Below are 17,597 nucleotides of genomic sequence, written 5' to 3'. Positions count from 1 at the left end.
ATAGATTGGGGGGCACTTTTGCCTTGATCACTCACCAAACCACAACAAAAAAAAGAAGAAAGAAATTCTTCCACTCGTTTGCACGACGACACCCATGCTCCATCTCCCCCTTTATTGTTGTGCCTCATGGCATGGCATACACACTCTGCCAACACATCGGCCCTCCTCCAGCATATGTCAACCATGGGAGCTAAGCTAGAGGATCATTTTATACTCATTGCTGCTGCTGTTCCGGAGTCCGAACCAAACGGGTGCTGAGAATTCACCAAACTCTTAATGCTACCGAGAAATTTGCTGAAAAAGAAATTCTTTAAGAAACTTCAGCCCATCTAAGTATATATGTATAATTTAAAGCCCCAATAAAAGACTGGATTGGATCTAATTAAATTAGTGTGACAGACATAATATAGTATTTTGCATTTCCTGAAGAGGGGACTAAAGCTCCTTTAGCAGCTGCACGCCTAAAATTTGCCTTTTCTACTTGAGCGTCTTAATGGCAAGGATTGTACTTGCTGATCTGGTGAACCTTCGGAATTGCCTGAGCCATTAACAACCTATCACGACAAGAGCATCAAAATTAGTACATCCCAAGTGCCATCCAGTTTCTATTCTCTGCCATATGCATGTTTGTGCTGCTTAGAGCAAATAGCTAAAATGCTGAACCTACAGCTTCTCTTGGGTGTGTTTGAACCTACACATTCCACTTTAAACCTCCTGCTGTGATGAGAGTACAAGAAATCTGAAACACTGAGCTGGAATTGTGAACTTACTACATCAGGCACATTGTCAGCTGTCGAGTTTTTCTGCATGGATGACATCATCGACATCATAGTAGCCATCTGTTGTGCCATCTGCGTACAAGTCTGCTCCATGGCCACCAACCGCTCTTTCATCTGGCGTACCTCATCATTCGCCTCTGTCACCATTTTCATGGCCTCAGCCTGCGTAGGTTTTTGTCCCACAAAATCAGAAGGAGATGGACCCAATCCAAGACAACGCACACGACCATGTCTATCTCGACCCACAACCTGAGAGAAGACGTCACCTCCAGCATTGTTGTTCTGGAAGGCATTCTGTCGTTGACTTCCAATTTCACGAAGCTGGGTCTGTAAAGAAAATCAAGTGCTTGAACAATTAAAAACAAATCCAAAGGGATACTTCTGTATACTCTTGGCAAAACTTGAAGAAACTATTAAATTGCTTGTGCTCAGCCATACAATTACAGCAGAGGATGCTTCATTTACAGGCTTTCCATCTTTGCGCGTGCGAGTCAAGATGAATAGCTCTGCCCGAGATGGAGCCTTCCCATCAGATCTCTTAACACGCTGTTTTTCCAGACACCAGTCGTTAGGATCATTCTTGTGACCATTTCCTATTGACTCCAATGAAACACCATGGGCCAAACTTTCCGCAATTTAGTATCAAAGAGAGCGTATTTACCTGCTCTTCACGTATCCGTGCAAAGCTCTTGGTTCCTGTAACGTGCCCAAACTTCTGCTGTGCACGATTAGCCCTATTTGTAGCACTCCGTTTCTATCATGAGAGACAAATTTCAGATATCCACAATGTGAAGTCGATGAGTTATGAGAAGGAAAAAAGAACAGCCCACGGTGACTTCCACAAGATAAAAATCACATGAAATCATGCTAGCTAGATACCTCTGCTTCCTCGGAACTCCAATGTGAAACAAGGTAGGCCCATTGTTCTGGAAGGACTCTCTCATCACGGTCAGCTAGCCTCTCCTCATCAGTTGCATGAGTGATGTAATGTGCCGTCTTCAACTTGGATTTCCAGTCTTTCCACTTTTTGCCAAGGGATTTAATAACCCAACTTTTACTATTTGGGTCAATTTCAAACTTCTTCTGCATCATATGATTGAGAACAGTTAATGTTTTTGAAAGAGCAAAGGAAGAGAGAAACAGTTCCTGTTACCTGAACTTCCTCCCACATATTCTCCTTGCTCTCTTCAGGCACAGCCCTCCAGTCAACGTATGTAAGAGGTGCCAAATTTCCATTCCTTGCAAGAGTGCCCAGAAAGCTAACCAATTTTGAAGCCTCAGGGCCAACGGGTTGCCCCAGTTCATTTGTGGTGACTGATATCCGCATCCCTTCTGCCAACAACTTAAGGCACCGTGTGGGTCCTCGCCCTCGAGTTTTTCTCTCCAAACCAGCGTGGTCTAATGGACAAAAACAGCAAATGAAACATCTGATGGCACAAATATCGAAAGAGAACTTTTCCTGATTGTAGCATAGTGAACAGCTCACCTGCATTTGTCATATTAGCCCCACTCTGCGGCATGGGAGGTTCTGGTTGGCTTGAGCTTGGTTGAAATTGGGGGCCATCTTCCTTTGGCTCATCTGACTGGCCCAATAAGGGTGACTGTAACTCATTGGGGCCTAGCTGAAATTCCTGCTCATCGCTGCTATCATCATTATCATCTGGGCTACCCGAATAGTCAGTCTCATGTCTAATGGTAGATTCTGCATGTGGTGGGATATTTGAATGTTCTTCACCAGAGAAAACAGTATATATTAATTAGATAGAAGGAAAATGACAAGGTACTGAATCGTTAGCCACTGCACAGATTACATACAACACCAATGCAGTAACAGGGCATATATAAACCAATTGAATGATCTCCATACATGGGACCAAAGATGCATTCCACATCTACAGCACTCAAAGTGGATCCACATAAAATACCATCATATCACTATAAAGTATGAAGGTTTGATAACAGGAATAGGCTAAGCATCAAACCCCGAAAATGATAACGAGCATACCTGCTCCACCAATATTTGGCCTGTCTTCTGGCAGGGGTCTTTCTGAATGACCAAAGTCTAACTGGCACTGATACCTCTTTCCCTGAGGCTGACATGAGTTGCTATGCATCGTTGGGGATGATGGCACTTGGCTTGGACCCATCTGACACTGCTGCTGGTGGCTGCTACCATCAGTAACTGGGGCCATTGGATATCTGAGTCTGCCTTCGGTATGTCTGACAGTAGATTCAACTGCAGAGTGCATATGCAAATGACCAAACGACAAATTGATAAATGTGAATTTTGTGCAATAAGCATTTCTATAGAATTCAACTTTCTTAAAATTGTGAATATCTGATACAACAAGGTTGACGAGCCAACAAGCATGTATCCCAAATCTTCAGGATGGCTAAGATTTAAGTAGCTTTAATTAGTAACACAAGTTATGGAATAAAGAACCCTAATAGAATGATCACTACCACTGCTTGAGACAAGTGGAGCCAGTATCAAGGGAAAAGACAGGTTCTTTGATTTCTCCATTTGATTGATCGCCCAAAATTGATGATTACAAGATTAACAAATAGAATTAATGACAAACTCCTGTACTTGGACACTAAGATCCAGTGAAGAATTCAACTAGAAATGTGAATGTGGCCAAAGCGAGAAAGCTATATAGATTGCACCCACGAAAAGAGAGGGCCAGATCACACACATGAAATGAATCCTATTGAAAACAGATGTGGATACCTGCATTTCCAGCATCTCTAACATCAGGCTCCGTATTCCGCATCTGACTTGAGTGTGAGTAATGCTGACAAGAATTCTGATGTTGCTGATATTGATCACAACACCTCAGCAAAGATTGATGCTCATGAATGGGACAGGAGCACATCTGATAGTGCTTGTGGTGGTTGGAATTATAACCCATTGGAACTGAACTGCAAGCATGCTCACATATGTTGCATGTCGAGGAAAAAGAGACTCCATGAATTGGTAAATGCACATGGCCTTCATGTGAAACGATTCAAAATCAGTACTTAAGCAACAGCACCATTAAGCATACTGGATCATTGCCATTACATATGAGATCTTGTAAAAGACTTGAAGTCTACATAACTATGATTCATCAACACTTCAAGACTTCATGTTTCACATTTCATTAGGATACCAAAAAACTTGCAGATTTATAAATGTTTAATTTTACATGTCACAAATTAAAGATGACAATTTATTTTGTAAGCACCTTTCCATTACTTCTATCAACAATTTCTCATACTTCATTCTTATTTGCTTTCCCTACTGTAGCACAAAGCTGTTTGTGTTTACCTTCCTTTTCCATAGAACCCTAGTAGCATCACAAAATGCAACAACTCAAACAAACATAAGTCTTTCTTCAGCTTTATTTTAGTTCTCTTCAGAATTGAAGTTGCAAACTTTGGTTCCCAATAGATTCCATTAATGCTCACTCAGAAGAGTGACAAAATTAGGAACATCATGTTATTTATAACTGCTCCAATGAAAATAAAAGCAGCATGTGAAACGTCCCCAACATGCTTGCACAACTAATATTGTGAAAGAACCTACGAAAATTCTATAATAGACAACTGCATTCTCACATATGAATTTATTTCTCTGAGTAGAGTAAATGGTAGGCACACCTGCAGTTTGAGTATCTCTGCCAGACAGTAGGCTAGAAGGTTGGAGATGGCTAGAGTTCGATTGATACTTGTAGGGTCTCTCACAGGAATGGCTTTGAGTGCCACAACTAGGTGAGGATTGACACGAGAGTTTTTGGAAGGGCCTAATCTCATCCTGCCGCTGGCTGTAGTGCTCTCCACTAATTGGTCCACTGGAACACATATGCCTACCTACATGGCATCCGTTACTAGACTTTGTTAAAGTTTGCATGCTCTCTTCTTTTACTGACAGCAGCAGAAGTAACAACTAATCACCAATTAAATTTCAGGACTTGATAACAACATATAGATGACGAATTAGAGCAGCTTTCACAATGTGAAAAATGTCAAAAATTGAAATACAGAAGAGGTCAATAGAAGAAATCTTGTATGTCTAGCAACTAGAAGGAAATTCAACATGATGAAGCTCCTAGTCCATGGCTCTAGCTAAGCTAAAAAACATTTGCAGCTGCAATCAGGATGTATTAAGCCAGTAGAGCCATAAAGATGACACAAGTGATTTTAAACATAAAAACTGTGAACCTAAGAAGATCCAATTAAGCAAGTACGTAATATTTCGTAATTCTCCAGACTACTGCTGCTTTTGGGATGGAGGGAGGGAAATTCAACATGATAATGAATAAATGATACACCATATACCAATTTTATGACTCTAACTCAAGCAAGCAGTCAAGAGCAAAACACAAGAGAGCAGAAAAAAGTGCAAGATACACCAGGATGTGAAAACCAAATGTGCAAGAAGACAATTGAGTTGACCAGATAGATAAGAGCTTCATTACCATATTAGACAAAAAAGTTGGGTCCAAAGCTCAACTAGACAATAAGGGTTTCAGAAACTTCCCTAGCAACACTAGAATTAAAAAAAAAAAAAAACTCTTCTATTTCTTCAATGATAAACAGAAAAAATATGTCAGTGAAGACACCAAATATGACAAGGAAGACTACTACTTCTGGCATAAGCTGTTGAACCATTTAAAAAGTACACATCAAGAAACCAAGGACCACAATGTCAGCAATGGTTAAGAAGTCTAATAACTTAGGCAAATCATACAACAATGAGAAGCATCTCCTTTACAGGTAGTAGAGAGGTTACCTGCAGTAGGACGACGTCTGCTACGATGGCGCTGGAAGGACTGAAACTCTGAAGATTGGCACTCACACTGGCACTGGGAGCATATATGCTGGGAGTGCATGTGGCTGAAGCAAGGTGAACATTCATGTCTCTGCACCTGGTAAAGACCAACCAAATCAGGTCTTTCATGATGGATGGAGTTGTTGATCATGGAACCTGCTGGAAACATATGCCCTTCTTTGTTGTGCCTTGTGAAACAGCCATTAATATCCTGTGGATCTGCTTCTAAATGTACTTGATAAACAAGACAATTGAATCAGTAATTAGAAAGACAAGGAATTGAATGGCTATAATTGTACTAGAGAACATGTAATAACAGCTAGTTCTTAGACTTAACCTCCACTATTTCCTTTCCCGTCCTTATCTATCTATTACAATTTGATGAAGGAGAGGAATATGTGTTGCAAATTACAAGTATTGAATCTTATAATGAGTTGCAATCAAACTGAAAGTGTTTATGATTTTCTACATATGTATGCTTTGAAGTTAAACACACAGGTCCTACTAATGTTATCTCCAATCCCCACCAATAGAAATGAGCTTGTAAACAATATAGACATGACAGAGCCTCATTAAAGGGTAAAGTGGGCCCACTTTCTAAACCAACTACTGAAAGTAAAGATAAGCAAAGCTCATTCGGTTTTTGCCTAAACCAATGAATTCAATGGTGCGAATCACGTTGAGCAACATCTGAACAGAAGAATGACTATGAAAGGAACAGACCAGGGACACTCGTACCATTATCAGCTTCTTCAGGATGCCTGAATAAACCAGCTGCATTCCAGTGCTTTATAAAGTTACTCTTTGCCCGCTTCATGAGCTCCAGGGTATAATCACCTTTCTTATTGTACTTGGAACAATTATCCCAAATTAACTGCACATCCTTGTAGACATCTGCTGCATCTGTGTACTTTAAACCCAACTCTAGGTTGTTGCATATCGTACCAAAGTCCATGGGAGAAACAATAGCATCAAAATAATCCTGTGTACAACCCCAGCCCAATTAATATCAAGAGAATATTTGAAAAAAAAAATCTTGACTTGAGAAGTCAGTCAACGTTAAGAGTTTCTAAAAAGAGTAAAAATTCTTCCAAAAGACCTATTTAAATCATAAGAAAGAACATAAATAGCAAGGCCATTACAATGTGCAGGAGTCGAACAAATCTAAAAATTGCAATAAAATACTAGAGAAAGGGTTCGTATGTAAGAGGAAGACTAGAACGATGGCAGAACAAACACAAGAGTTTGGCCATCCCATGAAAAATGTTTTGATACATCAACAAGTCGAAGATCCAAGACCCAAAAAATGCAGGAGTGGGCAAAGAATCTCCAGAAAAAGGCATATGGAAGGCCTTTAACAAACCTCACTACCACTGACGATAAGATTAGCAAAGGAAAAAGGACACTTCACAACAGTGGCTGAAGGGGAAAAATATCCTTTAAAAAAGGAAATAAAAAAGGAATGAGAAGCAGTTGTAACCAAAACTGCCAACTACATACTGGAATTCCCAAGGCTGCAGGGTCCACAGGAGCATTAAATGGCTTAGCTGCATCTGTTTTCATAATCTTCTTAATCACCTGCAAGTGAATAAAAACCATCCAGGGAATTAACATGAAAAACTAACTCAAGCTTCTACAAGCTATCACCAAAAAAACCGTTCAAATTTTGTTGCTGAAGCTACCACAGAAAACTCTATGCAGAACATACCACAAGGGCAGCATTTAGCTCTTGCTCATTGTTCTGAGGATCCTGATGGAATAGTCTTGGTTTCTTTCCTTGTGACTTTTCACCTTGCAACGGAAGTGCTTTATCAGATGGCTCGGCAATTGATGAACCAACAGTTCTTGACAGCTTAGCTGCAAAGCTGGCAACACTCTTTAGCAGATTACCATTCTGTATTGAATTGCCACCATTTGTCTCCCCAGGAAAGGCTGGTTCATCTAGTCCCTGATGGAAAGAACTTAAAGTGGCATTTGCATGTGCTGTTTCACCCTCCATGGTAGGATCAAATCCATCACATCCATCATGATCCCCAGAATAACCTTGAGCATTCAAAAAAGAAGAATTTGCAGATGCATTATTAGCAACTGGCACTGGTGTTTTTTTAGGCTTGCGTCTAACGGATCCACGCTTGCGCTTCATCTTTCCCTTCTTTTGAACCTGAAAGTCTTAAATGCACGGGCTTCCTGCAGCAATGAATTATAACCAGTTGACTTGAGATTCTAAGTTACTTGTTACTGCAGTCAAAAAGACCATAATTTGGCTACTGAGTATTAGATTTTCTTTAGTATAATGTTCCACTCGCAAGAAAACTAGAGAACTGAAAATTAAAGAAAAAGAGAGAAAGTGACAAGTAAGATGTGAACAAACAATTATGTAAGAACCAGCACATGGACTGATAAGAGTTCTATACTATATAGAACTTCAAACCAAACCATCCTCTGTAAGCATATGGACACATGCAAAATATTGCTGCAAGGTAAGTTGCAACCAAGAGAAAAAGGATTACTTTGTCGAAATTATCAAGAATGGGAGAATATATTCCACCAATTGCAGCTGAAAGGAAAAGTAAATAGCTCACAGAATCATCATCAACAAACAGTTATGTGCTTTCTTATAGCTCTTGATAATTATCAATTAAATCCACAAACATATAGGCATAACAGACGAAGATAATACACCTCTATTGAACAAAATTCTTTTCCAAGACCAACCAGAACTCAGAAACAAGGATTTGAAATATATATATAAAAAAAAAAAAAAGACCACACACATACGTTTGAATACAAACGAAAGACAAATAAATTTCAAGTGTCATTGTAGCTGGCCCACTACCAGTAAGCACCCCAAAAGACCTGCATGCACGAACGTTAGATGACTTCCTCAGACAGCAAGAAAACAAACAAAAATATCAACAGAAATCCGACTCTATTACAATCGTCAGTGCATTTTTTGAAAAACCAAACTAAACATCATGCAGATAAGGAAAAGCAACTTTTCTTTTTATTTTTTCCTTTTAAAAAAAAGGAAAATTTGAAGAGGAGATATCATATGGTATAATTAGAAGCCATAAATTACGAAGCCATGCAAAAGAGTCACCGACAAAGAACCTACATGCACGAACCTTAGAATGTATTATCAGAAAAACCGTGATTAGGCAGCAGCATTACATGACAAAAAAGAAATTAAATTAAAATTAAGTTTAGCTAAGAATTACCCGGAACAATTAATGTTTCTTTTAGAGCTTACTCAAGGGTCTACCGAGATGCTGCAAGTCCGCAAAGACAAAATCTGCATGCAGACTCACTTAAAGAGAGTCTCCAACACAAATATAAAAATAAAACAAAAACATTTTGCATGAAAAATATAAAATGCAAAATGATCAAACGACCAATTTAACAAATCAAAAGCTACAATTTTGAAAAGAAAAAAGAAAAAGAAAGAAAGAAACAGATTTCAGAATTTTTTTTGGTAAAAGCTAAAAGTTAGAAACCCCTATAATGAACAAATAAACCAAAAAACCTCACATGCAAGAGCCCTAAATGGAGTTGGTGGGCTCAAAAATGTCAGGAATGAAAAATCAGAGAGTGTACAATCATCAGATCACAATTCCAGCAAACAATATCAAAATTGAACTGTTAAATTAAAGAGGAATTTGATCCTCTACTATCTTTACTAAAAAAAAAAAACTGAAATGAATGTTGAAACCAAAAAAAATTTTAAAAAAAAATTGCGACGATCAAGTAAGATAAATTAGCGACCAAATTATGAAATAGAGCGGGAAATCGAGAAATATTAGCACAAAAAAGGATGGAGCCAGAAATGGAAGAAAATTGATTGATTGAACCTTTCTTTCTTCTTTCGATAGAGTGAGAGAGTACAGAGCCGAGCGGTGGGAAATGGGTGGGTTTTGAGGAGTGGCAGTAGACTAGTAGTAGAAGAGTATTTTACTACTGCTTCCCAGCTTCCACTCCCACCTCCAAAATGGGGAGCAGAGAGTGAGGCGGGGAGCATGGGTTGGGTTACGTGGCAAAAAGTTTTTGCGGCATTTACTTTCATCTGCCTCCGCCTACGCAACAGTTTGGCGCGGCTAATTACATAATTGTAGAAAAGCGTAACGCTTCGTCGGCGAAGCCCGTTGGGCCTACTTGCAAAGCGTTTAGTAGGCCTTGGGCTTCCACATTTCAATTTTGGATTTACGTCTGACCGATGCTGCTCTTTTATTATTTCTTCTAAATATAGTGGTGCAGTAATATAATTGTTTCATTGTTTGGGGTCTCTCTAAAACTAAATAATAATAATATGTTAATGACGATGATGATAATGATGGTGTACATAAACATTTTCCTTCTCCTCTTATTATTATTACTTTTTTATTTGGTGGATCGGGTTGTGTGAACCAGCCTGTTGGCCTGGTCGTCTACCATCATAGCAAGTTTGGATCATGCTCGGGAGCAAACTTTCACACTTGAGGTGTATATCTATCTATCTATACTATTACTATATATAAGAAGCACTTTGTGTTTCTACTGTTGGTGGGATTTCGAGTGCATCCGCTTGCTTTAAGCTGTTGTACCTTGGGCTGCTGATTTGTACGTTGAATGGTGGGACCGCTCCTGCTAAATTGGAGCCAAGCACTTGATGTGAGTGTTGCTGGTTTGTAGGTTGTTGGTCCGACTCTTGCTGGGCTGAATGCGCCTGCTTCATGGTGTTGTACTTTGCATGGTGGTTTGTACATTGACTGGTCCCACTGCTGCTTCAGCTTTTGCAGTGATTTGAACATCCGACTGGTGGCTGTGCAGCTGGCTTTCATAGCTTCTGTTGTACTTCACAGCTGTGTGGATGGAGAAGGAAAAAAGGCTTTTTCTCTTCAAATTTTAGAATCTAAAATTTATTATAAACCATACATAATCAATGTTTACAATCTAAAATTTTCTGTTCTACTCCACAATTGTGTGGATGTCGAAAAAATTTCACCAATCCCAAAAAATTTCAAATCGCTTTGATCATGTGTTATAAAGTTTAAAGTAATTTCACTTAAATCATAATCAATGTTTAGAATTGAACTTAAACCATGAATTGAACTTTGTCTGACAAGTTTAATATTAAAACGTGTTTAATATTATCAAATGTGTTTATATTATCAAATTAAACACATTTTGTTTATATTATCAATTGTTTAAGTAAAATGTATTCCGCTTTTTAATATAAAAAACCATCAATTGTGTTTAAGTTCCATTCATTGGGTTTCTAATATAAGGATAACCATGTATATTTTTATTTTAAAAAATTGATAAATTGATAAAGGTAATAGCCATTAAAAAATATCCACAATTATGGTGGATATAAGAGAACCACTAGATAAATTTTTTATATATTCATATATATAATCATGTATATTTATATTATAGATATAATCATGTATATTTATTAAGTGATAAGTGATAATATATGCATTTAGATATATTTTTTTTATATGCATATGTGATAAACATGAGATATACTTTATTCTTCAATTTTGACCAAAGAGTTCAATCACGTGTCATAGGGGTTAAATCACTTGTCTCCCACTACCATCTATTTTTTACTGTTTTAGTCATTCTGATGCTTATTTTGTGGACCAGTTCCTTCCTAAGGTTGGCTATATTTGTCATTTCCAGATTCTTTGTCTCGGTTTTGCATATTTCTTGTTTTTTACTGATCAGCGATGAATACATAGGCACCAGAGATTTCATGCAAACAGTTTCCTACGTTCAGAAAACCAGTTTACATGCAAATTACAGGGCATCTTGCATCTTACAACTTGCTTCATACAGCTTGCTTCGAATCAGGTATTTTCTTATGCTAATCCAAACTTACTTCACATGAGCCCTTCAGCTGTTCCATGCAACTGGAAATTTCTTTTATCCCAATCTGTACTGAGGTGGTCCAATTTCTTATAATACGCAGTAGCAGAGGTACTTTGATAAGCTTCGTTTGCTGTCTCCATGGAGGTTTTCTACTCTCTTTGCTTCGTTCAGTTGGTTTTTTTATTGTTTTTTAATATATTTAGTTGATAGCTCATTCCATCTGTACTGATAGTCTTCATCCTTTTTAGCTGAATAGTTTGTTCCTTGCGCCTAGATTTTCCTCTGTCTATCTTTGTTTGTTCCTTAAAGGAGCTGCTCCAAGCTATCCATAACGGATGATCCTGATAAACTTCGTGAGAAAAAGGATAAGCGAAATCGTAAAAAAAGAGACAAATTTGCTGCTCTATCTGTCGAAGAGAAACAGGCTCAGCGCAAAAAAAACAGAGAAGCTTATCACAGAAAAAAATTGGAGAAAATACTTTCCAAGTCCTTGCCACAACAATTTCAAGAAGCCTCTCAACCACCAGTTTCTGCATCTGTTATGCGTAGCCTTTCTGCTCAACAATGTTCTCATGGTACATAGTGATTCAAAAACTCTTATTATATTCTCATAATCTGTATGTGCATAGCATATTTATCATAACCTGTCTATTTCCCTTATTTTGTTGATGACTAGCTTTGAATGATAAAGTTATCCAAGCTATTGGTTGTCAAACTTCCAAACTCAATGAGAATGTTCATGGAATTATTGGTTGTAATCAAGGTTAGTCATACAATTTATTTTTCTTTACCAACTTTTCTAAGATGGAATTATTGGTTGCAAATTTTTCTACCTCACCTTCAGGTGATTCACGTAGTGAATTCTCACGCTCTTACTTTACACAAAACTTTACAGGTACCATTTCTATCTACTTTAAATCAATGAATTCATCTAAACTTAGTTGTATATGTATTCGTGTTTCTTGCTATATTGTAGTGAATTAGACTGTCCATTGTTTGTTATCCTATCTCAATTTCAATTTTTTTTATAATATTCATGCAACCAATTTGAACTCTATCTATTGTAATAGGTGCTCCAAAACCTGGTATTCGGATTTCTCCCTCTCCAAATAACAGTGATGAACTACCTTCTGCTCAGTTGGGTAGAAAATTAAAGGAACAGATTTCTTGCTTCTCAAGCTATGAGAAAGGTACATGGTGTACTTTGTTTTTAATATATCTTTCCTACTCAAATCATAAACAGTATTCTATTCATACAATACTCCATCTCTAATTTTTATACGTAGGATCTGCTTCTAACTCTGGTACACAACATACATGTGTAGCTACTGACATGGTACACAATGCAGGTCATTTAAGCTTCGAAATTAATCATTGATTATTGCTTCTTATATATAACCATCAACATTATCATGATCAGCTATATTAGTATTCTTGTTTACTTTTCAGATAAATCATTCATATGCATGAACTGCTACAAATTCTTGACAGAAATAGCTGAACAAACTTCAGGTCAAATGTTCTTTCAGCTTTTTAAAAAAATTCGTGATGCGATTGTGTCTAACAATTGCATGAACTTTACCCTGAACAGATTTGTCAGCTATCCTCCCAATACACCAGCTGTATCAAGTCCCTGATAATTGTTCTGCTAAAACAAGAAGAGTTGCAGGTTACTAGCTTTGATCTGAATTTACTATCTTGTATATAGAAAAACTCAAATTACCATATGAGCTGGTTGACAATTCTCATGAGGTTGTCATTTTATTCTCAAATTTCTTGTGTACTATCAAGTTTCTTATTTCTCACTATTGTTGTAAACTAATTTGGCATAAAAAATCCATCAAATAACCATCTCATTAAAATATATTAAACTGTTTAATTACTTCTGATGTTGATCAGAAAACTTCAGTATGCATTATGTAACCTCAAACCACTTCTATTCATACAAATACCTTGATCATATTGCTACCACTACATGTATAAAGGTTATGGCTTCTGCTTCTAATTATACATACTTGAATCATTCAGGCAAAAGCCATTCATCAGCGAAACAAGTGAAAGCTATTAATAACAAAAAGAAAAAAAAACAGAGGTATAGATTACAAATCACTGATTGTTCCTCTTTTACCTCCTTATGTTCAGTTCCAACCTTTAGTTTAGCTGAACTAATTGGTAAATCTATAGGTAATCAGGCTGTTGATGGAGTTCATGCACTGGAATTTATTAATCATCAGGCAGATAGATTACCTGCAAAAGCTGATTGTCACTACTGTGGAGGAAAAAAAATGCACTCTGAGACACCCAATTTCTGTTGCTCAGACGGACAAGTAGTTCTCCATGAGAATAAATTGCCAGATATTCTTGTAGAATTGTTCACTGGTCATTCTGATGAAACTTTATCCTTTCGTACATATGTCAGAACATACAATAATATGTTTGCCTTCACTTCCTTTGGTGTACACTATGATAAATCGCTTTGCAAGAGAACAAATGGCATTTATACCTTCAAAGTTCAAGGACAAAGCTATCACTTTATCAAAGACCTTATTCCACATGGAGGATCTGGATTATATCTGCAATTCTATTTTCATGATACAGATCATGAGCTTCAAAACAGAATGGCAGTTTCAGAAAGATTAATAGAGAGTATAGTAATGAAGATCATGGAAGTCATGAAGTCTAATCCATACGCATGTTTTCTCCGCAGTCTAAGAAACGTTCCAAATCTGGATTCATATCAGATAGTCTTGAAATCACATTCACAGAATGATCAACGAGTATTCAATCATCCAACAGCTTCTCAGGTTGCAGCTCTTTGGACAGAAACAGAGAGTTCAGGAACAAGTTATGTTAGACACATTAAAATTTATACAAAAGAAGGAAGGGATCACCTCGTCCAGTACTATTATGGTTGTTACGATCCTCTGCAATATCCACTATTATTTGCACTTGGTGAAACAGGCTGGCATCCTGGAATTAGAAGATTTGTCAGAGAAAATGGCAAAAAGAGAAAAAGATCTGTTCAGAGAAACAAACCTACTGCTCTCCTCACCAATTTCAAATCTGCTGAAGACATGATATCTGCTGAAGAAGAAGGTATTCCTAACATGAATAACTAACACATTATCTATATGCAAATGTCTTATACATTACTTATGTGCATTGCTCACATCTTGCTTACATAATTACTGATCCCGAACTGCTTGTTTTGAGAACATATTACTCGCATTATCTTCGATTAATCTCAGATGATCCAATATCTTATCAATGTATGCAACTTCATATGGTGAAACCAGTTACTTATACCTTATTTTTGTAACTTTCAGTTTCCAATGATCCTGAAAACAATGGTGAATTTGTGTCAATGCGAGAATATTATGCTTATAAATTGCAGATCAGAGACAAATATTCTCCAAACATACTTAACACTGGTAGATTACTTCAGCAATATGTTGTGGATATGTACATCAAAATTGAAAGTCAGATATTGGATTACTATAAAAGCAAACAAGAATTCATAAGGAGAGAGCAGCTGCAAGGCGTAATGGATAGTGTTATAACAGGTCAATGCCAAGGTTTAAAAGTAGGGCAACGAGTAGTCCTTCCAGCTTCATTCATAGGAGGCCCTCGAGACATGAAAAGGAGATATGTTGATGCTATGGCTTTGGTCCAGAAATTTGGCAAACCAGATTTATTCATTACAATGACTTGCAATCCTTCATGGCCAGAAATAAAGAATCTCATGCTTCCAACAGATGAAGCACATAACAGGCCCGACCTGCTCACTCGAATCTTTCACGCAAAGCTTGATGTTTTGAAACAAGAGTTATTCAAGAAAGAAATATTTGGATCTGTTGCTGCTTACACATATGTCATAGAGTTCCAGAAACGCGGTTTACCTCATGCTCATTTCCTCATAATTCTGAAGCCATGTTCAAAACTTTACTCTACAGATTCTTATGACAGAATAGTTAGTGCAGAGATTCCAGATCAAAGCAAAAATCCACATCTTTTCAACATGGTTCGCAGACACATGATTCATGGCCCTTGTGGAAAAAGAAATCCAACCAATGTTTGTATGCGAGGAGAACATAAAAAAAAATGCAGGAATAATTATCCAAAACCATTTGCCGATAAGACTTTTCATGGAGATAACACATACCCTACTTATCGAAGAAGAAACAATGGATACAAAATGATGGTCCGTGGACATGAGTTTGATAACAGATGGGTTGTTCCATACAATCCTTACCTTCTTGCAAAATTCAACTGCCATCTGAACATGGAAATCTGCTCTACAGTCAAGGAAGTAAAGTACATGTATAAGTATATCTACAAAGGTCATGACAAGATTCATTTTGTACTCAATTCACAGGATTCTAATGAGCTGAATTCTGATGGTCATGTCTGTGCAATCGATGAGATCAAAGACTATCAATCAGCTAGATGGGTCTGTGCTGTGGAAGGTATATGGAGAATATACAGGTTCCTGCTGTTTCAAATACATCCTGCTGTTATTCACTTACAAAACTGTCAACCATTGAATTTCAGAGAAGACCAAGACCTACGTGATATAGTAGCAAATAGATTTGCTAAGAGAACCATGTTGACAGAATTTTTCTACATGAATTCTACTGATTCTCTAACTCAGAATCTCAAATGTACTTACAAACAGTTTCCTGAGCACTTTGTTTGGTATCCAGGAAGAAGGAAATGGGAACCAAGAAAGCAGAAAGACTCTATAGGTAGGATAGTAACAGCCAACCCAATGGAAGGAGAACGATACTTTCTTAGATTGCTACTCACAAATGTCAAAAGTCCAACTTCATTCGATGACTTAAGAACAATAAATGGAGCATATGTACGTACTTTTCGTGAGGCAGCAATTCTCAGGGGTTACTTTGAGTCTGATAAGTCGCAACAACAATGCCTTGAGGAAGCAGCTATGTATCATATGCCATATACTTTGAGAAGATTATTTGCCACACTACTTGTTCATTTTCCTCCTTCAAATCCCAGATATCTTTGGGAACAATTTGAAGAGCCATTATCTAAAGATATCAGCAGAACTCCACAAGTATCAGTTGATCAAATTCATTTCCAGGTACTGTACCAGATAAATCAGTTCCTACAATCAATGGGAAAAGATATCAATGAGTATGCTTTAGTTCCAAATATCATGAATTTTGATAGCTTGAACAACAACACTCGTGATATAATAGCTGAAACAAGAATCTCTGTACCAGAGCAGGACTTATTAGCAATTGAGCAATTAAATGCTGATCAGAAAAAAGTTTTTGATATTATTATAAATGCAGTTTTTGTTGAAAAAAAAGGAGCCTTTTTCATTGATGGACCAGGTGGAACAGGAAAAACATTCCTTTATCGAGCACTACTAGCAGAAATCAGGTCAAAAGGACACATAGCTCTGGCTACAGCATCCTGTGGAGTTGCGGCTTCGATTCTTCCAGGTGGAAGGACAGCTCATTCGAGATTCAAGATACCAATTAGTGGAACACGAGATAAGCAATGCAGAATTAGTAAACAGAGCTCATTAGCAAAACTGCCGCAATCTGCAATTCTGATTATCTGGGATGAAGCTCCAATGACACACAAGATTTCGATTGAGAGTGTTGACAAAATTCTCAGAGACATAATGGACTGCAACAATTTGTTTGGATCAAAGGTCATTGTTTTTGGAGGTGATTTTCGTCAAGTCTTGCCAGTAGTAACAAAAGGATCAAAATCTGAATTTATCGATGCAAGTATAGTGAACTCATACATATGGCCACAGCTACATAAGTTGCATCTGACTCAAAATATGAGAGCAAGATATGATGCAGAATTTACTGAATATCTACTCCGCATCGAAAATGGAACAAAGCCACTTATCTCCAACAATTCTATCCAGATACCTGCATCAATGCTGATAAGATATACCAATGAGGAAGAATCAATGAACACATTGATCCGCACAGTGTTCCCAGATTTGAATGCTTTTTGCCAGGACAATTTCTCTGCAATTAATCGTGCTATTCTGACAACAAAAAATGACTTTGTGGATCAAATTAATCAGAGGCTCATTGTACAGTTCGAAGGACAATTGCAAGAATATACCAGCTGAGACAAGTGTATAGATAGCTCTGAGCAGACAA

General features: G+C 37.5%; 2 protein-coding genes across 9 annotated transcripts; one reads left to right on the top strand and one right to left on the bottom strand.

Moving 5' to 3' along the window:
* Window positions 1-290: 290 nt before the first annotated feature.
* Window positions 291-9,641, bottom strand: LOC113731922 (uncharacterized). Of its 8 annotated transcripts, none has more exons than XM_072075178.1 (16): window positions 9,441-9,640; window positions 7,301-7,779; window positions 7,093-7,170; window positions 6,331-6,574; window positions 5,554-5,826; window positions 4,422-4,631; window positions 3,511-3,771; window positions 2,785-3,015; window positions 2,266-2,508; window positions 1,933-2,177; window positions 1,659-1,862; window positions 1,441-1,533; window positions 1,218-1,325; window positions 1,029-1,106; window positions 771-941; window positions 291-554 (listed from the first exon to the last, which is right to left on the bottom strand). In XM_072075178.1, exons 2-16 carry the CDS (start codon window positions 7,733-7,735, stop codon window positions 462-464), a joined length of 2,967 nt encoding a protein of 988 aa, XP_071931279.1. In that variant the 5' UTR covers window positions 7,736-7,779; window positions 9,441-9,640; the 3' UTR covers window positions 291-461. The 8 variants fall into 8 exon arrangements, with proteins under 8 accessions (XP_071931279.1, XP_071931276.1, XP_071931277.1 ...); XM_072075175.1 differs by adding an exon at window positions 8,811-8,884 and having other exon boundaries at window positions 771-1,106; window positions 9,441-9,639; XM_072075176.1 differs by adding an exon at window positions 8,371-8,448 and having other exon boundaries at window positions 771-1,106; window positions 9,441-9,639.
* On the top strand, window positions 8,053-17,566 carry LOC113728764 (uncharacterized). Its single transcript, XM_027253128.2, has 10 exons — window positions 8,053-8,072; window positions 11,299-11,424; window positions 11,752-12,017; window positions 12,119-12,205; window positions 12,513-12,632; window positions 12,729-12,791; window positions 12,892-12,954; window positions 13,034-13,111; window positions 13,627-14,538; window positions 14,769-17,566. Exons 1-10 carry the CDS (start codon window positions 8,053-8,055, stop codon window positions 17,564-17,566), a joined length of 4,533 nt encoding a protein of 1,510 aa, XP_027108929.2.
* Window positions 17,567-17,597: the final 31 nt, after the last annotated feature.

This window comes from Coffea arabica, chromosome 2c (genome assembly GCF_036785885.1).
Source record: "Coffea arabica cultivar ET-39 chromosome 2c, Coffea Arabica ET-39 HiFi, whole genome shotgun sequence".
In the NCBI taxonomy this organism is placed as follows: domain Eukaryota; kingdom Viridiplantae; phylum Streptophyta; class Magnoliopsida; order Gentianales; family Rubiaceae; genus Coffea; species Coffea arabica.
This window is presented reverse-complemented; position numbering and strand designations above follow the sequence as displayed.

Excerpts from the sequence above, each read along its gene's own strand:
- LOC113728764 (XM_027253128.2), top strand. The coding sequence starts at position 8,053 with ATGCAAAATATTGCTGCAAG. Across the intron at positions 12,633-12,728 it reads CTTCTCAAGCTATGAGAAAG|GATCTGCTTCTAACTCTGGT; the intron begins GTACATGGTGTA and ends TTTTATACGTAG. Across the intron at positions 12,792-12,891 it reads TGACATGGTACACAATGCAG|ATAAATCATTCATATGCATG; the intron begins GTCATTTAAGCT and ends TTTACTTTTCAG.
- LOC113731922 (XM_072075175.1), bottom strand. The coding sequence starts at position 7,735 with ATGAAGCGCAAGCGTGGATCCGTTAGACGCAAGCCTAAAAAAACACCA. Across the intron at positions 5,827-6,330 it reads TCCTGAAGAAGCTGATAATG|TACATTTAGAAGCAGATCCA; the intron begins GTACGAGTGTCC and ends TTGTTTATCAAG. Across the intron at positions 3,016-3,510 it reads TAGAGATGCTGGAAATGCAG|TTGAATCTACTGTCAGACAT; the intron begins GTATCCACATCT and ends TGCACTCTGCAG.